The sequence below is a fragment of the Miscanthus floridulus genome, chromosome 4 (assembly GCF_019320115.1).
Source record: "Miscanthus floridulus cultivar M001 chromosome 4, ASM1932011v1, whole genome shotgun sequence".
NCBI lineage: Eukaryota > Viridiplantae > Streptophyta > Magnoliopsida > Poales > Poaceae > Miscanthus > Miscanthus floridulus.
The window spans coordinates 13,897,524-13,919,919 of NC_089583.1; the positions used below are offsets into that span (position 1 = coordinate 13,897,524).

At 43.9% G+C, this 22,396-nt stretch overlaps 1 protein-coding gene across 1 annotated transcript; it reads right to left on the reverse strand.

Moving 5' to 3' along the window:
• Positions 1-975: 975 nt before the first annotated feature.
• On the reverse strand, positions 976-22,076 carry LOC136548070 (ferredoxin-dependent glutamate synthase-like). The gene is made up of 10 exons (XM_066539716.1): positions 22,045-22,076; positions 21,798-21,863; positions 21,675-21,703; positions 19,310-19,596; positions 18,872-19,003; positions 18,624-18,722; positions 18,466-18,536; positions 17,846-17,942; positions 17,529-17,687; positions 976-1,179 (listed from the first exon to the last, which is right to left on the reverse strand). Exons 1-10 carry the CDS (start codon positions 22,074-22,076, stop codon positions 976-978), a joined length of 1,176 nt encoding a protein of 391 aa, XP_066395813.1.
• Between the last annotated feature and the right edge of the window lie 320 nt (positions 22,077-22,396).

Sequence of the window (22,396 nt, forward strand, 5' to 3'; positions counted from 1 at the left end):
CAGATTCGGTTTAGCTCTACTTTTGACTATGTGTGTGTCAGAATCTGTAAAAGTGGTCTAAATGAAAGTTGTAGCTGATCTCCTAAGCTTTCTAACAAATTTTGGTGCACCTCTGTTGGATCTCTGAAACTCGAGTTATAACAGTTTTACTGAACTGCTGAATTTGAATCTTGTCCAGAAAATTCTCAGCATTGTGTCTTATCTTTTGTAAGCTCTCTATAATTGGAAAAATCTCTAAATTTTGCACATTTGTTGGAAAACAGATGGCCGCAAGAGGAGGAAGAGGCAGAGGTCGTGGTCGTGGGCGTGATGCTCTCATAAATCCACCACCACCGCCGCCTGTGACCATGGAACAAATATTGGGGATGCAAGCGCAGCTGATGCAAGCTATGATGCAGTGCTTGGACAATGAACCTGCAAGAGGTCCACCGCCTGTTCAGGTCAGAGATAAGCGTGGAGAGTTCATGAAAGGTCGTCCACCAGTGTTCACCCATGCCTCAGACCCTATGGAGGTAGATGATTGGTTGCGTGCTATGGAGAAACAACTAAACATAGCACAATGCAACGACCTTGAGAAGGTGTTGTACGCTTCCGGGCAACTCCAAGGAGCTGCTCAGGATTGGTGGGAATCATTCCAGTTTGGACGTCCCAACAATGCTCCTACAATTACTTGGCAGGAATTCAAGGATAATTTTCGGTCATACCATATTCCTGATAGACTAGTGGAACTGAAGCAGGAAGAATTCCGATCCCTCAAGCAAGGATCAATGACTGTGGCGGAGTATCGGGATAAGTTCGCACAACTATCACGCTATGCTCCAAATGATGTAGCGGATGACAAGGATAAGCAACACTGTTTCCTCAAGGGACTCTATGATGGACTGCAGCTCCAGCTGATGTCTAATACCTACCCTAACTTCCAGTCTTTGGTGAATCGCGCTATCGTGATTGACGATAAACGCAAGGAGATAGAAGCTAAGAAGAGAAGGCTCCAAGGGCAAGCTTCTGGAAGAAACACTCATCCACGTGCTTATCCCCAGCAAGGTTTCCAGCAGAGGAATCAAGGACTAGCTCACCAGGAAAACCGTGGTCAGTATCCTCAGCAGAACCAGTTCTAGCAATGCCCTCAGTACCAGCAACAGTTTGGAAATCAGTGTCCCCCACAACAGACCAGCAATCCTGCAACATGCCAGGGAGTGGCCAACAATGCTCCTATGAAGAGTGGTGCACCCAACAATCCCAATGCCTGCTACTGATGCGGAGAAGTAGGTCACTATGCTCATCAGTGTCCTAAGAAGCAGAACCAACAAGCACCTCAGAACTAGACCAGCAATCAGAAGTTCAACGCCCGACCACCTCTCACTGCGAAGGTGAACTATGTGTCTTCTGATGCAGCTCAGGAGACGCCTAAGGTCATGCTGGGTACGTTCAACGTCAACTCTATCTCTGCTACCGTACTTTTTGATTCTGGTGCTTCGCATTCTTTTATCTCCCAAGCTTTTGTTAGAATGCATAGCATACCTTTGTGTGCCATAAAAAACCCCATGCTAGTAAATTCCCCAGGAGGTAGTATGCCCGCTTCTTATTGGAGCCCCTCAACTAGCATTTCCTTAGGGGGGGTAGACTTCAAAGTGAAGCCTATTGTGTTGAGAACAGTGGGAATTGATCTTATTCTAGGAATGGATTGGATGAAACAACACCGAGCAGTGATTCAGTGTCAGGAGAAATCTGTGGTTGTGACATCACTCAATGGAGATATAATCTGTGTAGAAGTGGTAGTGCAAGCTCAGCCTACAGCCATAGTGAATCAGCTAGATGGTGAAGTCAATGAACAAGATCGTGTCATGGAGGAGTTCCTGGATGTCTTCCCCGATGACTTGCCAGGTATGCCACCTGACCGAGACATTGAATTCATTATTGAATTATTACCTGGAACTGCACCAATAGCTAAATGTCCATATAGAATGGGAGTTAATGAATTAGAAGAGCTTAAGAAACAACTAAAAGAGTTGCAAGAAAAAGGTTTCATACGCCCCAGTTCTTCCCCATGGGGGGCACCTGTGATCTTTGTGGATAAGAAGGATGGTAGTCAACGGATGTGTGTAGATTACCGCTCACTTAATGAGGTTACCATCAAGAATAAATACCCTTTGCCTAGGATTGATGATTTGTTTGATCAGTTGAGAGGAGCTCATGTGTTCTCCAAGATTGATCTCCGATCTGGTTATCATCAGCTTAAGATTCGGAACTCGGACATACCCAAGACAACATTCACTACACGGTATGGATTATATGAGTACACCGTTATGTCTTTTGGATTGACCAATGCACCTGCATACTTCATATATCTGATGAATAAGGTGTTCATGGAGTTTCTGGATAAATTTGTGGTAGTATTCATAGATGACATACTAATATTCTCCAAGACTGAAGAAGAACATGCTGAACATATAAGGTTAGTCTTGCAAAAGCTTAGAGAACATAAGTTGTACGCTAAGCGGAGCAAGTGTGAGTTTTGGTTAAAGGAAGTCTCTTTTCTGGGTCATGTTGTCTCCAATGGTGGAATAGCAGTGGATCCAGGCAAAGTGCAAGATGTACTGAATTGGAAACCACCAACAACTGTAAGTGAGATTTGTAGCTTTTTGGGATTAGCTGGATATTACCGAAGGTTCATTGAAGGTTTTTCCAAGCTAGCCAAGCCCATGACAGCTCTGTTGGAAAAGAATGCTAAGTATGTATGGTCGGATAAATGCCAGGCAAACTTTGAAGAGCTAAAGAAGAGGTTGACTACAGCTCCAGTATTAATCTTGCCCGATTTAAGCAAGAACTTCTCTATATATTGTGATGCATCCCGTTTGGGTCTTGGATGTGTGCTTATGCAAGAAGAAAGAGTGGTGGCATATGCATCTAGACAATTGAGGAAGCATGAGTTGAATTATCCTACTCATGACTTGGAATTGGCAGCTGTGGTTCATGCTTTGAAGATCTGGAGACATTATCTGATTGGACATAAGAGTGATATCTATACTGATCATAAGAGTTTGAAGTATATCTTTACCCAATCAGATCTGAATCTAAGACAACGTCGTTGGTTGGAATTGATCAAAGACTATGATTTGGAAGTGCATTATCACCCGGGAAAGGCAAACGTCGTAGTGGATGCACTTAGCAGAAAGAGCTATGCCAATGGACTTCAGATGACATCTATGTCAGCAGAGTTGTATGCTGAAATGGAGTATCTCAACTTGAGTCTTGTCACTAATGCAATGGAATTGGTGATAGAGCCTACATTGGAGCAAGAGATACGCAAAGGTCAATTGGAGGATGAAAAACTTAAGGAGATAGCAAAGAATGTAGTGCTTGGAAAGGCACCAGGATTCAGAATAGATGAGAATGGTACTCTTTGGTTCGGAAAAAGGATATGTGTACCTAAAGTGAAAGCTATTCGTGATGCAATTCTGCAAGAGGCCCATGAGTCTGCTTATTCCATACATCCCGGAAGTACCAAGATGTACTTGGATCTCAAGGAGAAGTATTGGTGGTATGGTTTGAAGAGAGATGTGGCAGAATATGTGGCTTTGTGTGACACTTGTCAAAGAGTGAAAGCAGAGCATCAAAGACCTGCAGGGTTACTACAACCAATGAAGATTCCTGAATGGAAATGGGAAGAAGTTGGTATGGACTTTATCGTAGGATTACCCCGCACTCAAAGAGGTTATGATTCAATATGGGTAATAGTGGATCGACTCACCAAGGTTGCTCACTTTTTACCAGTCAAGACTACCTATAATGGTGCAAGATTAGCAGAGTTGTACATGGAAAGAATAGTGTACTTACATGGTGTTCCCAAGAAAATTGTGTCGGATAGAGGCACCCAATTTACATCGCAATTCTGGCATAAAGTACATAGATCTTTGGGAACAAAGTTGAATTCCAGTTCTGCTTACCACCCGCAAACTGATGGACAGACTGAAAGGATCAACCAGATTTTGGAAGATATGTTGAGAGCTTGTGCACTTCAGTATGGTGATAGTTGGGATAAGAGTCTGCCTTATGTAGAGTTCTCGTATAACAACAGTTATTAGAAGAGTCTCAAGATGGCACCTTTCGAGGCGTTGTATGGGCGTAAGTGTAGAACGCCTTTGTTCTGGAATCAGACTGGAGAAACTCAAGTGTTTGGTCCCGATGTCCTTAGAGACGCAGAAGAACAAGTGAGAATGATTAGAGACAATTTGAGAATAGCTCAGTCCCGACAGAAGAGTTACGCTGATACTCGCAAAAGAGAGCTGACTTTTGAGATTGGTGATTATGTGTATTTGAAGGTGTCACCAATGAGAAGTGTTAGAAGATTTAATATGAAGGGAAAGTTAGCACCAAGATATATAGGACCTTTTAAGATCCTAGAGAGACGTGGAGAAGTAGCTTATTAGTTGGAACTGCCTGAGAGTTTGTCAGGTGTGCATGACGTGTTCCATGTTTCCCAATTGAAAAAGTGTTTGAGGGTACCAGAAGAGCAGATTCCTTTGGAAGAACTTGTTGTCAAGGAAGATCTTACTTATGAAGAGTATCCGATAAAGATCTTGGAAACTGCCGAAAGAATTACAAGAAGCCGAACTGTAAAGATGTGCAAGGTGCAGTGGAATCAATATACAGAGGATGAGGCTACATGGGAAAGAGAAGAGGATCTGAGAAAGACTTATCCCCAACTGTTTGAGTAAGCAATCACCCGAATCTCGAGGACGAGATTCATCTTAAGGGGGGTAGAATTGTAACACCCTAAAAATGACATTCTTTTAAAATAGCTAAATAGGATTTATTTATGCAAATATGTGTGCATTAAAAGATAGAGAAATAATAAATTTTGTGGAATTAAAATTTAAAAATAAGGTTAGAAACTTTTTGATGCATACATGCTGCTGCATATCATTTTGTGAATGTTAGGAATTTATTAAATATTTCAAAAAGAATTGAAATTTGAATTTAAAAAGGGGATTTAGAAAATAGTAGAAAAAGAAAAGAATCATTTTTTTCTTCCCCTTTCTTGATTTCGGCCCGCCGGCCTTCTCTCCTTCCCCCGTAGCCCAGTTTTCCCCCGGCCCAGCTCGCCTCCCTGCCGCGCTCGGCCTAGCGCTAGCCGCCAGCCCTTGCGCGCTGCGCGGCCCAGCACCGCTGCCGGCCCAGCCCAGCCAAACGGCCTAGCCACAACCGCCGCCGCTCCCTTCCCCGCAGCCGCTGACCGCTTGGCCCCGCATGTCAGCGCCGTCCTCTTCCCCACGCGGCTCGGAACCGCCCGCGCCCGACGCTGCAGCAACCGTCGCCCATGACGTGCGTCGTGGGAGCATTTCCCCCGCTCCTCAGCCTTGTTAAATAGCAGCCGAGCCCCCCCCCCCCCCCCGCGCACCCCTGCTGTTCCCCGCTCCTTTTTCTTCGCCCTCGCCGCCGTCACTGCCGAGCCGAAGGTGGCCGGGATTCGCCGACCACGCCTTCGCACGGACCGCCGTCGCCGAGCTTCCCCGTCCTCCTTCTTCCCCGCGGTGAGAATTCCCTGGCCTCCCTCTATCTTCCGGTACCGCTAGTTTCATTTTTCTTGGCTTCTAGATGCCCTGGCCGTGAGCTCCGCAAGCCTTGGCCACCGGCCATGGCGGCCACCACGCTACCCGCTGTTTCCGGCCGCCGTATCGGCATGGCCGAGACCCCCTTCTTCCCCCGTCTACCCCGGTGCTCTCGGTTTCTCATTTGGTGAACCCTAGCCCCCTAACCACACGCGCCTGAGACCTCCGCGCCACCGGCCATGGTGTTTGCCGCCGGCATCACTGTTCCGGCCGGAATCATTCTTGGCCGCTCGTTTCTAATCCAACGGCCGAGATCATCCGATACCCCTTCGTGGGTTAATTTTCTAAAGAGACCCTCAGTTTTCATCTAATTGAACCCGCAGTCCAAGGCGTAGTTCCCCGAATGCGCATTCTCGTTTGGAAAACGTAAACTTCACGGCTTAAGTCAAAAATACGTTTTCAGTATTTACAGAAATGCCATTTGAACTGTTTCGCTTATAAAATTGTCATTTTAGCTCCGAATTGATCCATTCAAATCGCGTTAGCTTCATAATTTCATAAGCTACATGTTAGAACCACTGTTAGTCAAGTTTGGAATATTTTAATTTCCTGGTTAGATTTAATTAAATATATTGCTATAGAAAAAACCCGTTTAAATCATAACTATCGCAATCTAGCTCCGTTTTTTGTGAACTTCGCGTTGACGTGATCGTAGCGAGGCGTAGATTATTTTTACAAACATTTTATCTTGTTTTCAATACTGTTGGTGTACTGTTCTAATGATAGGAATGTTTGCTTTGCATGAATGCTTTTGGAATGCTGTATGTTGCCGTGTTGGTCGCGTTCAGACGGTGAGGAAAACGTTGGAGACCAAGAACTCTTCGACGACCAGCAGGATCAGCACGAGTTTGTGAACCAAGGCAAGTATAGCATGGGCCTACCTTGATGTCCTATTTCACTTTAATCAATTACTCATTTGCATGTGTCTAATTTTGATACCCGTAAGGACATCCTAGTGATTGTTTATCCTGTTCCTTGTCTCCTATGGGTTAAATGCATATGGGTAGATTGCTATTGCTCTAACTGAACTTGATATACATGATGATGAATGATTCTATGGAACAAAGTGAGTAACATGATTTATAACAACTGTTCCATAGGGTGAAAGTGCAAATGACCTTTGTTCATGTTGCTCCCAGCCCTCCATAAGGACTTATCTGTCGGCAAAAGCTGGGACTGACAGTGCAACCGGGAGAGTCATATGGCTCTAACTTTAGCTCAGTAATAGGAACTTTTCTAGCTAGTTAGAGGTTACCTTTTTAGCGCAAATGGGGCTTGCCACGTTGGGTATAGGGCTGCCTCTGTTCCTATGAGTATAGCCGCGATAGATATGTGCCATAGGAAAGGGGGATTCCTACATCTGCCTGCCAAGGAAACCTAGCGGCCCTAACTGGTTAGCGAAACCTATGAAATGGCTTCATAGTGTACCCTGCCCGCTCACCTTGGCAGTGACATGGGAGTAATTAACCCGGGCATATGGGAATCATGACTCGCGGTGAATGTGCACCACCTCTGTAGAGGGTAACAAACTGTTATAACAGCCGTGCTCACGGTTACGAGCGGCCCGGAAAACTCACAGAATAACTGGTTACTTGTTGATGATTATTTAAGTTGTTCTACGATGATATATGGTACACTTGACCCTGAAATATGTTCTTATGGGATTAAATGGGAGCTTAAGCATAATTTGATAATATATGATAATAAAAGCTTGTCGTACTAAAAATGCTAACTGCAGTAAACCAGAGTCAACCCTTTTTGAGCTTCATAACTCTATGTTAGCTTGTTAAGTATGGAATGTACTTACACTTGTTTATTTTCTTTATTTGGATAAAAATCCCGGATGGGTAACAGATGACCACGGGTATGAGGAATTCCCTAAGGATTTTTAGGCTTGTGGTCAACTAGTTGACCTTCCCTGTGATGGTGTTCCACGATAGTGTTATCCTTTACTATTCCGTTGTGTTGTGTAAGACTACTTAATGTTATTATTTGTGATGTAAGAGACACCGTGATGATACTTTATATGATTTGTCGACTTGTGTGTGTGACTGATTCCTGGGCACACATGAGTATTGTGCATTCAATTTTATCCTTAAAATTGGGTGTGACATAAACCACCTGTACTAGATGGTAAACAAGTATTCAATTCGCTAGTTGATGGGAGCAGAACTAAGTCTTGGTGGCTCTTGGTGCCCAACATGGATTAGGGGCTTGTGGCAACAACCCAATACCATGAGACAAAAATTGCTTTCTACTTGCTTTACATCTTGTTTATTGCATGTTCCTTGAGTGACAACTAGGGTTTAATGTTTAGTGTGCTTAGCATAGGTTTCATTCTTGCAAAATAAGGACCTTACATACTCTTAGTTTGAATCTTTGGTAAGGACATGATTAGTGTGATGGCTCTAAGGACTTTGTAGTTTGATTTTGTAGAAGAACTTAGGTGTCAAAGTATAATCTAGGAGACCATGTCATTTTAACTTGCGCCAGGTAAAATAGACCAGAGGGAGTATTTCTTAACGCATATAGAAATAATCCGCAAGCGCACGAAATTACCGATGTAGCATTTGACCCAGAAGTATTCAGGATATCGTATTTTCCACAAGGAACGGAGGTACTTTTCTAGTTAGTTCATCCAAGGACAACACAAGGGTAAAGTTGGAAAGGGTGGAGATGGATTCCTATGGCTTTAGGATCTAATGATAGATAAACTTTACTTTCACTTGCTTACTTTGGGCACTGGATCGCACCTAGTCTGCCAAGTGATGCTGGCCTCCAGTTCTACGCCGTACCTAAACATGGGGGATTATGAGGGATGGATAGAGCTATCACCATCTGCTGCCTACCCCTCAACCATGGAGTACGAGGCAAATGAAGGTAGCCTCTAGCATAGACACCACGTCTACGCTATCGACTACTACTCTAGCGTTGCACAGGGTTATCCGCGTCTTTATCAGGGTCCTCTACTAGAGTATTCGTCACAAGGATGAATGATGAACCCGCAAACAAGAGCAAAGCTTAACTAATCATAAGATTTATATCCATAAGAACCACGAACACTTACTTAGTGAAAGATTCGTCAAGGTATAGGTGTTCATTGAGGTACAAGTTGGGGAGACACCGACAAGCCCAGCACTTTCCCAGGCTCTTCTTCACATCTCTCCTCTACTAGCCATCTAGGGCCTAAGCCCTTGGAATGATGCTCAAGGGTGGTGCTCTTGATCCTTGGTGTGTTGTTCAAATGAGGAGGGGCGGCCTCCTTTTATAGGTGGAGAGGAGGGGAATATTCCTAGAATATTCCCTAGATCCCTACATGGAAATAAGCAAACCACCCTCTGTGCATTTCATTTTACCGCCATCACCACCACAACCGACCGTAAAAGAGGCGGTAAGAGACGGCCCACAAAAGTTGAGCCCTAAAGGGCCCGCTAGGGGTGCGACCGCACCAAGGGTCCGTTCGCCCCAAATGGACTTCGAATGAGCCCAATTTTGGTGGGTGACCTCTTGTGGGCTTCTTGATTGGGCCTATGAAGTTTGACATGGATTGGGGTGGTTTGCTTTGGTTTTGGTCTTTCTCTCCCCATGACTGGGCACTGATTTGCCTGGTAAGTGGTCCTGTCTTCCCTTGGGTTCATGGATGTTTGCATTGTTGTGTTTCTTGTGTAGACTTTTAAGCATATTTTTTATGTTATTCCGATATGTCCTCCTGCAAATGAACAATCACCAAAACTCATGGATTTTGTTAGTATAAACCCTATTTGCTAAGTTTGGTGATCACATGCTAGAATTTTATGCGAGTATTGGCAGTTATAAATAGGAGTTAAGGACTGCCAACACTCATGGAATAAAAAGTCAATATTGTCTACTATGTTGCTTGTGAGCTTCTCATGCCTCTACAACTAGGACTCAATTGACTAGTTGCACGTAAGATATCACAATACAAGAGGTCAAGCCTTCTTTGACTAACTGATTGTGACAATTACATCCTTTTTCTTGTCATTGTACCCCTTCTGTGACTATATGGCTATTACGGTTTGTAAAAAATGATATAGTACTTAGATCTATATATGTGCGTCCCTAAATTTTAACATTATATCACATTTTAGGTATCACAATGACCTCAAATGCAAAGGTTGTCAACTACAAAATTGTAGGCCTCATCATGGTCTACAACTTTTGTTTTGGTCATTTCTCCATCCGTGTTAATTCAGACAGTTTAAAAATTTTGAATTTCAAAAAGAAATTTGGCAATGTAAATGTTTTCAAATGGAAAGGTCATCAACTACAAAGTTGTATGTCTCATCATGGTCTATAATTTTTGTTTTGGTCATTTCTCCATCCGAGTTCATTTGAATAGTTTAAAAAAATATAAATTTCAAAATATGAGATTTTCAAATAGAATTTTGGTACTATAAATGATTTTAAATGGAAAGGCTATGAACTACAAAGTTGTAGGTTTGATCATGATGTACAACTTTTGTTTTGGTCATTTCTCCATCAGAGTTCATTTGCATAGTTCAAAAATATTTGCATTGCAAAATATTTGAATTGTAGGATTACATTTTTTAATTAATGACGATTACATTCACTTACTTTGGTCATGAGCTATTGTCACAAAGATTAGGAAGTGCACATGGTGGCAGTTGTTTATGACTAAAGCACAACTTAGTCACAAACGCTTGTCATCCATTGAAAATTTGTCATAAACACATCGTTTCTATGACTAAAAAGTGCTTTGTCATATGAAAATTGTCATAGAAGGCTCAATCTCTTGTAGTGTTGTGTCATTTGCAAACTCCAGGAATTCTCTATCGATTGCTTTCCACTGGGACCCATCAGCAGGGTGTCTCAACATATTGTTTACCTTACGGTCTTCTTTGTGCCATCGCAACAACTTTGCATGGTCTTTGTTTCTGAACAGACGTTTCAAGCGTGGTATTATAGGAGCATACCACATAATCTTGGCAGGGATTTTCTTCGTGGGACGTTCGCCCTCCACATCACCAGTGTCATCTCGCCTGATCTTATACCGCGATGCATGACATACTGGGCATGCATCTAACTTCTCGTACTCCTCGCCACGGTAGAGGATGCAGTCATTAGGACATGCATGTATCTTCTGGATTTCTAATCCCAAAGGGTAGACTACCTGTTTTGCTTCGTACGTAGTGGCGGGCAATTCGTTATCCTTCGGAAGCATCTTCTTTTAGATTTTCAGTAACCCCAAATCCCTTGTCAGATACACCATTCTTTGTCTTCTATTGCATCAATTCCAGTGTGGTACCCAACTTTTTCTGCCCCGCATCACAAGTTGGGTATAGCAATTTCTTGTGATCCTCTAGCATGCGCTCGAACTTGATCTTCTCCTTTTCACTTTCGCATTCTCTTTGTGCGTCACGAATGGCCTGACCAAGATCATAAGCGGGCTCATCTTCTGCTCCTACCTCTTCTTCAGCTTCCCCCATTGCAGTATCATTGAAGGCACCATATTCAGCAATAATGTCATCATCGTCCCATTGTTCTTCTTCACCTTCTTCCATTACAACCCCGGTTTCTCCGTGCTTCGTCCAACAAATATAGTTTGGCATGAAACCCGACTTCAATAAGTGTGAATGAAGACTCCTTGAGCTAGCATATTCCTTCAAATTCTTACATATGGCACATGGGCAACACATGAAACCATCGCGTTTGTTTGCCTCGGCCACACGTAAGAAAGAATGCACGCCCTCAATGAACTCTTGGGAGCGGCGATCAGCATTGTACATCCAATGCTGGCTCATCTGCATTACATGACATACATACCATATTAAAACCTAGAACATAATTAGTTAATTATACGACATGCATGTCACCACACAAGGTATTAATTTATGAAAGTCTCGCTACAATGTAGACAATCTCAACTACCACTAAAAAAACTAAAGCTAAAATGCACTTCAACAGCATAAGGATTTCGCGACCAATCCCAACTAAAATAGACAGATCATGCGTTTGTTCAACATCTATGGGCTTCTTCCGCAGGATCACTGCCTCATCAGCCGTCATAGCCGCTTATGCAAGAGAGTTTTGCATGTGTTCAACATACTCTTCCTCCCAGTACCAGCCTGAACATCCAGTGCCATCCCACTGAAATTAAAACAAAAAATTAGAACTTTAATCACAATCATCATGAAAATAAGTATAAATTAACCATAATCATCAAATACGACAAAATAACTCACATTGCGATCCGTACACTTGTAGAAGATACGGCCCTTGTTGGGACACTCCTTCCTCACCCGGTACTCCATCACAATCTTCTCCTCACACTTGCCGCATGCAATGAGAGGGAGGTCCGGCCTCAGTCGCTTTGGAACCCGATGGGAGGCCAAGGACCCGAAAGCAGTTGCCATCTACGCTCTATACTCATTTTTAATATAATATAAATTTCTCATTTTATAAACAAATAAAATTAAAAAAACTCTAAAATTCTCTATATCTCTAAACCATGAAGTGTGCTATGCATGCTAGAAATGAAAGCTGAATACTAGTTTTGAATAACTACTTTAACCTTCCTTCATCCAAATATGCAAACTTTAAAGTGATTTTGAGCTTAAATGGCTTACAAATAAAAAAAATCCACCATAAAAAACCACATATATCTAGCCCACAAAATGAGATATGCTACTGATGAAACATGAGAGTATAAAGTTGGTTACCTTTAGAACCGAAGAATTGATGGAGGAATCAAAGAAATCTTGTGATTACCGGCGATGAGGAAGAAGAGAGGCCGGCGATGAAGCAAGAACACTGAGCTCTAAGTGGCTCGGGCTCGGGGAGGAAGAAGGAGTATATAGGAGGGGATCTTTAGTCCCGGTTGGAGACAGCAACCGGGACTAAAGGTCCATTTCTAGTCTCGGACGGAGCCTCCAGCCGAGAGTAGACTTTTACTCCCGGTTGGAGGGACCAACCAGGAGTAAAAGTTAACCTTTAGTTCCGGTTGGTAGCTCCAACTGGGACTAAAGGTCCCCTGCAGCAAAAGCCTGCCGCAGTAGCCGTTGGGCAGGGACCTTTAGTCCCGGTTGGAGCTACCAACCGGGACTAAAGGTTTCTCTAGTCCCGGACGTAAAAAATACCGGGGCTAAAGCCAAATTTTGAAGTGGATCAAAAGTCGTTTCTCTACTAGTGGTTGTTTCTCTTTTGTAAACATCAATGGTGATGGCAAAACTTTTTGGCTAGAAACAGAGAAAAGAAAAAGAGCAACTTGGTGAGATTAGAGCTACAACGAGAGGGCATTTTGAGATGGCAAGTCATAGAGCACGGTTTGTAAGAAGTTGTGTGGTGATTTGAGGTGTTTTGATGATTTTTTAATGTGTGCCAAGATATTGAGTCCGGCTTGGATAACTTTAACTAGTGCATGCACGTAATTCTTCCCATAGAAATTCTCTGTTTTTTTCTATTACCGTGAAAAAAAAATCTAGTTGTAGCGATGGTTAGAGTCTTTTTTACCACAACAAGATCTTGCTTGTCACACTATTGTTCTTAGACTTTACGGATTCTAATAGCGTTCATTTAATTCGTGGTAACCGTGTAAAGGCAAAAGGTACTATAGTTATCCATTGATAATTGTTTTCGAATATTTTGTTTGTGTAAATGAAAAACTTGTATGCATGTCTTAACCAATATATCATGTGTTGATATATAGTTATACTCAGTTGAGGACATGGATAACAAGGTACTTTTGGAATTATGACCACACTATCACTATTTCCAATTGTCAACAAATAATGGTGCTATTTATTAATCATGTTTTGTTTTGGTGGTATGGAGGGCTCGAAAACATTTTCCAACATCGTGCAGGGGACAAACAACTTGCCTGAACTATGACTAGGGGCTCATGTTGGGTTTCAACTCTAGCCTACCCCAACTTGATTGGGACTAAAAAGGCTTTGTTGTTGTCGTCGTCGTTGTGCAGGGACAAACAAGCCTTGCAAGAACTTATGATGGGGAAATATCTTACCGCACCATACGGATTGATAACTATTTTTGTCTGATATCAAATATAGCATATCATCATATGCATTAGCCCTGTCAAATGGTAACAAAAGTTCCCTCGCAAAAAAAAGATGCTAAAACATAGCACTTGGATATCTTCGGCTGCCATCGTGATATGGACGAGAATGTGTCTTTTGTGTATGCACATGTTTCATTCACAAGTATATATCAATCCAAAATTGTATAATCAGTACGGTTTGGCGCTAATAATAAAATATATTTTCTCATGACGTACCTTGAGTTTAATTTGTTTCCTTGAAGTAAATACAGGCCTGTAGGTAAGTATTTTTAGCTTTCCTTTCAATCGTATATGCATGGCAACCAACTGAATAATGACTCAGCTACAAAAGTATTCTTACATGAACACTAGTCCTCACTGCTCACCTACTTTTTCTTCATGACTTTGTAACTGTATTTATTTACTTGCTCCCTCAGAATGAGTAGTATATATATAGATGCTTCAGATGTGAAAAGAGACGAACAAAATGGGCACATTAAGTCCCTCTTGTGGTAGCTAGCTATATATATTGGTTCGTGGACAAGGAAGTTTTCAAAGGTTGTGCTCACAGTTTTTTTTTCTTTTTTCGAGAACACAACTTCACACGTATTTCATTAAGAAGAAAGAGTGCCGAAAGAACAATTTACACAATACAACTACGGGGGATCCCATAGTGCAGGTTTCAAAACCACAAAGGAAGTGGCTCGGAACCAAAACGACAACAAAATAGAAAGAAAAGGCGATAGGGAGAGGCCCTCCACCACGACCTAACCGAGTAGACCTGCAAGGAAACAAACATCGACGCAAAGGCTGCCAACCAAGTTAATGAAGCTGCGGTGGCAAAGCATCCATCGAGAAGAGACGAGACTACGACAGCCAAGTATCCGCCCTAGCAAGAACACCGAGCAGAACGACGGCAAAGCATCTGCCAGAGACAACACACGGCAAAGCATCCGCAATCAGGGTGGGCTGTCACACACTTAGCAGCAAAGCATCTGCTAGAGTGGGGGCACCAAGGCAACATCAGCGGCAAAGTATCCGCCAGAGCAGCGACGACGACAAAGCATCCGTCAATGGAGCACAAGCGACCAAGCATCCGCTGTGACAAACGACTGTGGCAACATCAAACACCAGAGCTGGACAAACCAAGGAGAAGAGTAAGCTAAAGCACACACAGGCACAGTGCAGCAAGGAACATCTCCAGCGAGAGGAGCGGAACGACAACAGAAGCGCCCCAACGAAGCCTCCAAGAAGGGGATGACATCCATAGACGCCAACGACATTGGAAAGAGCGCACGAGAGGGACTTTCGTCCCATAGTCGGCCCCAGCGACACACACGGCGAACAGAGACTTCGACGACGCCTTCAAGAAGGTAGGTGACAAAGGCTTTGCCACCGCCGCTGGCCCGACGCAGGAAGCCGGGCAGAGTTTTCACCCAGAGACTGTTCAATTACAAGCACTAGGGGGACCGAGCGGACACCTCCGCGCTAGCCCCCACAAGTGAGGAGCCAAATCTTACTAGACGTAGGAGCCGACAAAAGCCACTGCTGGCCGCCTGGTGGTAGCTGGCCATGCCCACGGCAGGCCGCCTGGGGGTAGCCGACCGCAGCCACCTGTCAGCCATTCCCGGCCACGGGCCTTGGCAACGGCCATGGCGGCCAGGCCAGCCACCGGCCGGCGCGGCCTCTACCTGTGGGAAGCCGATGACCTTGACAGCCATAGCCGTAGAGCCAGACCTAGCCGCCAGAACCAGCCACGCCCCTGAGTGGCACCTCCAACCAACAAGCGCCGGCCTAGGTAGTCCACTACAGTCCGCACACCAGTGGAAGGGCGGAGGCGCTCACGCTTGCGTTGCAGAAGCAGTTGCGTCACTCGCGCAGAAGGCGGCCTTCGCGCGCGCACGCGGGACGCTCGTGGGAGGGAGCTGCGCCGGCGCAGGCCAGGCACCGATCGACGCGGCCCAGCCAGGCCACAGACGCCCCTAGCCACTGGCCCTCCTCGAAGAGCGCAGGCCGCCGTCCTGACCTAGATCTGGCCGCCCGTCGCGAGATGAGCTGCCGGCCGGCGATGGGCACCTGAGCAGGGGCGCAGGAGGGTGGAGGTGCTGGATCTGATGACGGGGGGGGGGGGGGGGGTGCAGATCCGCCGCCCCGCTGGCCGGCCGCGCCTCCTCGCCGGAGATGGAGACAGTAGGTTGTGGGGGAGGTTGGAGAAGAGAGGGGGAGGGAGTGGGGGGCTACGGACGAGCTCCCTTTTTTCGGGGCCGCCACTGGCCGCTGCCGCCGCACGCCGGAGGGCGACGACGGCGGCCGGAGGGGAGGAGGGGAGGGAGTGCCTAGAGCGCAGTCGTGGCCGCCCCCAAGTCGCCCGTTGGGGGCGCTCGGGGGAAGGAAGATCTTTTAGAAAGCTTGGCAGTTGGAGAGTGAGAGCTGTGCTCGCAGTTTGGGTTTCTGCTCTACTTCTTGCATTGCATGCCACATGCTTGGAAGAATATACAGGGCATATTGTGTTTGTCTACCACAGTACAATTGTGTCCGTGCTTAGGTATGGAAAGCACCAGGAAAACACAATGCATATATAGATTAGGACGAAGTGCACCCATTTTACATGGCCACACAGCTCTCAAATTTTGATCTGCTTCGGCTGACAGACTGAGGAGCAGCAGGGAGCAAAAGAGAAACGTGAATGTTAATAATGTGAGACTCCAGATATGAGGTGACAGAGGACTGCTGTGAGGACGTATGCATGGATGAGGATGGCATACATCAAGTCCCTTTGGCACCGAATGGCGAGGCAGAGATGACTGCTTGTCAAATGCACCAACAGCGCGCGTATCCTGTGATTTCACCCGCTCCGACCTCACTTCCTTTAGAGGCATCATGATTCATGCATGCCATCATATATATATCTAAACTCAAATATAATTTTACTTTGCAGCTACAGGTATATTAGCTGTAGTGACAGTGATTCGATCACTTCACGTTACGGTAGTGGACCTCAGAAATATCTGTTTGCTTGTGCTCCACAGATCTGGATCCTGACCAAACGGGGCTGCCTCCCCTCCATTAATTGTCCAAACAGTTTTTAGAAGCATTTGCTCTAGTCATCATTAGTACATGACGTTTTGTACAACCAAAACAATCGGCAACCAGCTTATTAGGTTTGTTCCAAAACGACATATATATGTTGATTAATGACTGGAGGTAGTATCATGGAACAGGAATTAATATATGCAGAGTAGCATCACTTGTCATCAAAGCACCATCCACAGTCAGACTCAGGCCGAGAATTAGCTTCTTATTTTCTCCGCTTGATATTCATGCATCAATAATGTATATAATCCACAAGCTGGCTTGGTCATTACTTTCATCTGGGTTGAATCAATGCAAAAAGGCAAGGAGATACACTGCTCCAGCATGAGCTTATTTGGTCAATCGCTTTGTTGAACCCTCCCAAGCCTTAAGCCTCTTGCAGCGTGATGAGCTCACCAGCTGCCGCTTGGAACTGTCCCAAAGGGTAGCAATTGGCCTGTTGCAGTGTTATATATACGTAGAATATGCATACAGTTTGGTTAAGTTAGGAATTAAATTGTTTTAGGGGTTATAGTAGAATTTGAGTTTCTATATACCTAGGGGGGCATAAATTGCTACGAACAGTCGTTTGGCCATGAATGCCTTTGTAATGGAAAGTAGATGCATTGCTATATGCTACACTCCCCACCATTTTTTTTACTTTTTAGCCCTTTTGTTGAAAGTTTCTCACAAATAAACCCCTGGCGGAAAGAATTTAGAAAATGGACCCTTAGCTCGGCGCCATTGATGCTGGCGCCGAGCTAGGCGCAGCTCCTGGGCACGGTGGATAGGAGCTCGGTGCCAGTCACTCTGGCGCCGAGCTCGGAGCCGTAGATCTTGGCGCCGAGCTTGGCGCCGACGACTCTGGCGCCGAGCTTGGCGCCGGCGACTCTGGCACCGAGCTTGGTGCAAAAGCTAGGGTCCGTCCGGTGAGGTAAGGTGAGGTGGTCATGTGATGTGAATGTGACCTCTGGCAGTCAAGTCAAGCTCCAGGGCAGCCTGCAGGCAGCCGTCGTGCAAGGACGGTCGTCCCGTGGTCAAACCTACCTCAGATGCAACAATTCTCTGACGACATTGTTGTTGAACATATAGTTTTGTACAGAAGAAAGAAACAGCTGAAACCTACCTCAGATGCAACATAAACAAAGTCATCTGATGTTCTCCAGGAGCGTGCTGGACGGAGCCCATTCCTATCAAGAGTTGCTCCTACAGTTCTTCCATCACTGAACATAAAAATATATATTTTAAAAAGAATTATAAGCACCACCACTGTGTTGGCAAATATTCAGTTGGAAAGGTGGCACTGGTATATCTTATGCATGAATTTACACCACAAAAACTCAGTCTCAGACCAATTCAGTAATGCCTTTAAAAGTTTTTATCCTATGACTATTCTTATGTTTATTGCCTATTATTATTATTTCTTCTCCCCTATGCGGGAACTCACTGTCCTAGGCTCCTAGCATGGCTCAGAAGGTTTCGACAGCTACGTTTAAAATACCTCCTAAAAAGGATACTACTCAATGCCACTTGAAACAACAACACAGAGCTCAATTAAGTGCACAGAATACCCATTTTTTATATTTCATCCCTGCTTTTAGGTGCACAGAAGTAAAATCTGCTATAACACAACAAGTCTTTAACCAAAGTGGTTAAAGAAAACTGTTGTTTCACATCAGATACTCAAAGAGTGAAAGAAAATATGGAATAACTGACAATCCTATATGGGCATACAAACGATTTTACCTAAATAGGAGTAAAGCAGGTCCATCCCAAGCTTCCATTTGTCCTTTGTAGTAGTCATAAAAGTTAATTACCTAAATACAGAACAAACCAAACTCAATTAGACAGGATGGCTGTGTAGGTTAATACGGAAGGGAATGCATGCATGTCAATAACCATACCTCAGGGTATTTTATAGATAATGTTGGATGGTTCTTATATGCCTCAGGGACGAGAATTATAAGAGCTTCTGCAGAATTTCTACCACTTCTTAGCAGCAACTGATGCAAGAAAGGATGTGAAGATTTAACAATAACAGCAGCAGTATTTTAGGTGAAGTGGAGTGGAAAAAGAAAATGGATGCAGGTTTCTGTGAGCGGAATGCAGGCTTTGCAACTATAATTTCAGCAAAAGGTGCACGGTTTCTTACTTCAGCTATACTGTCAAGATTTGCTGAATCAGATGCTTTAGGGTCACCAAATGGGCGAATTTCATGCTCACGGCCTCGCCATACAGGAGACTGTAGTGTGGTTTCCCTTGATCGCATCAAGTTCAAGTTTTCCTACAAGGAAAAAAGTAACCTTATTAATAATGCTGAAGGATCGTGTAATTTCAGTATCAAAACATTACATGAGCATCCTAGTAAGAAACTAAAAACAAGATACTCGTTTAAAAGTAATCAAAGGCACCATTTGAGGATGTTAATGCAAACCTGTATTGTGTTAATCTCTCCGTTGTGTCCAATTAACCTCATAGGTTGAGCAAGAGGCCATCGAGGACTTGTATTTGTACTGTATCTTCGATGATATATGGCAAAAGGAGATTTATATAGTTCATTCTGAAGGTCTAAATAGAATTGCCCAAGAACCTCAGATCGAAGCATTCCCTTGTAGACAATAGTTCTGTTCGATAAAGAGCAGAAATAAAGTTCATCTGCCCAACTAAAAGATTTTGCAGCCCGCTCTATCAGCTTTCGGCTGATGTATAGTTCTCTCTCTATGTCATCAGCATTATCTTCTTTTGCAACTTTCACAAATATTTGTTGTATATTAGGCATGGTTTCTTTTGCATTGCGACCTACAACTGATACGTAAAAAGGAACAGGTCTCCAACCAATAACCTCAAGGCCTTCATCCACAAAAACCTTTTCAGTTGCTGCAACAAGATGAGTGTCCGCTTTCAGATCACGCAGAAGCAGAAACCTGGATTTGACCACGGGACGACCGTCCTTGCACGACGGCTGCTTGCAGGCTGCCCTGGAGCTTGACTTGACCGCCAGAGGTCACATTCATATCATATGACCGCTTCACCTCACCTCACCGGACGGATCCTAGCTTTTGCACCAAGCTCGGCGCCAGAGTGACTGGCGCCGAGCCCCTATCCACCGTGCTCAGGAGCTCGGCGCCAGAGACGCGGCGCCGAGCTAAGGGTCCATTTTCTGAATTCTTTCCGCCAGGGGTCTATTTGTGAGAAACTTTCAGAAAAGGGCTAAAAAGAAAAAAAATTCGGCACTCCCCACAACACCGGCCACCACTGAGCAAGTCACGTAACCGGCCATCTACAAATCAGGGCCTAGGGCCTCCTCTTATTTCTAGTAGAGTTAGATCTAGGCATTCGTTCCTCTTAATCTTGCAGATCCACTAGTACTCCTCCCTTCCTATATCCCTATCCTGCCTCATGCCGCACATGAGGGATCCTGATTCAACCGTCCGTGTGCACCTTTCTACAGTGCGAATATATGTAGAACGTTGTGGTGCGGATGCATCCACGATAAAATAGAATACCATTAAGTAGATCAAATTTTCACCATGTTTATGGCTCAAGTCGTCTAAGCATCTATAGGCAGGCGCACCCCCTCTGATTTGCTCTAGCTTCACAACTGCATTCCTGGCTGTACTCCAATGGCAAACAGATCGATATATATCGTTCTTGGCTGCAGGCTTCATCAGATCGGACTGACGATGGGCATGGATAATTGTTGTTGGCTTCGACATGATCTTCTCCCTAGCCATCCTCTATCTAGCCAAGTAGCCAACACCCTCTGATTTGCTCTAGCTTCACAACTGATTTAGTTATGTTCCAGCAGATCATCGGAAATGCAAGGATTGGCAGGAGACAACAGCATGTAATACTTCATTTACTTTCTATGACATGCTCCCTCTTGGTTGACTTGTGTGTGGTTCATTTCCAATATAATACTAGCTGCTAGACTGGAAAATCATAGAGAAGTAGCACATTCCTTCTTTTCCCATCAATAATAGCTTAAGCTCCACTAGACTGCAATAATCATGCTTCTTGATTTGTTCTGTCCGATTTAGACCGAACTTAAACATTTAGAAAAAAAGGTCGGTCTAGCAAACCACATCCATTGGTTTGCCAACTCCTTTTGAAATGACGGCATTCATACAAGTTTATATAGTCAATAACATATATGTCATGTGTGGCATAGGATGAATCCGGGTTATCATAGTCCAAGATGGCCATGATACACTAACTTTGCATTTTCTGGCAGTTTTTTCTATTTCATGATGAAGTAGCATGATTATTGTAGTCTAGTGGAGCTTAAGCTACTTCTCATGATTTTTCCAGTGTAGCGGCTAGTATATTGAAAATCAACCACACACATGTGAACCAAGAGAGTGCATGTCATAGAAAGTAAATAAAGCATACATATTTGATCAGCTATCTGAACTGAGAGTTTTGTTTTCTAACAAGTGATGCTCGGAGATGCAATTTTCCTGTTACTATCATTATTGAGATTATGCAAGGATCACATATTTCTTGCCAAAGAAAAAAAGGAGATGGGAATTAAGGAACCAAACATGCCCTAAGCTCTTGTTACTTGTTTTGATCTGTTCAATTTTTTTTCCTTAGAAGGGGTTGAAAAATCTGAATATGAATCTATTATCTGTTGTTAGTTATTAGTTGTTCAAGATTGAAGCATCCTAGCTAATAGAAATCTAAGCAGATTATGAGTATTACCGGTGATTACCAAACAGGCCAATTAAATAATCTTTGCATCTCCCATCGATCAGATGCTAGATGACTAAAACAACACATCTTAACGGTGCACACGGCAACTTAGTACAAAACGCGCATACAATACACAGATAGTCATGACTAGAACTCCGAATCTTTCAGTCTATTACCACCGTTCAGGTGTATGGGCTTCTGAGACAAGCCGGTTGTGAATTTACGAAAGGAGTCCTTTCTAGTCACTAGTCTCTAATTACCCATGTCACCATCATTAACTGCAGCAAACCTGTGGAAGTCCATGGGACAATATGTAGAATATAAGATATCATGTCTAAATTGCATGCCGTGAAGCCAATGATGGGCAAGCTAGGCATACTTACATTTTTTGGTTATTTTCGGCTTCTATGTGGCTGCCCTGCTGGTCTGCCAGAACCAGATTGCCCATTCTGAACAAAGGAATAAGAACAACATTTATTATTGATCAAGTTTGACATAAATGAAACATGAATCACAATAAATGGAATATAAGAGGTAGCAGTTAATATAAGTTAATTGAATCAATTTTCCTCTTGAAAGAATGCCATTTGCTTACAGAAAAAGCTGTGAACACATAATGAGAAGGTTTACCTGACTTCTTCCCGATGGTCCGGCCAGTCCATGATTCAGATCTGATAGCAAGAGCAGCACATCATAAATAATTTCGATCATCATCAGATGACAGTCAGATTAGCACAAGATAGCAGGCTGCAAGACTTATTACCTGGTGCTGGCAGATACACGCCGTTTCCATTATGATACATGGGTATATAATATCCAGCTGGCATATTAACAACGGGCGGCACAACATAGCTGATGAGACAAGATGCAAATAAATTTAGGAAGGAATATAATATATTAGTCTACGCTGAAATGTAAAATTAAACATTATATATATATGTGTCGCGATAGCTTAGAAATTGAGTGGAAGAGCATAAGTGTT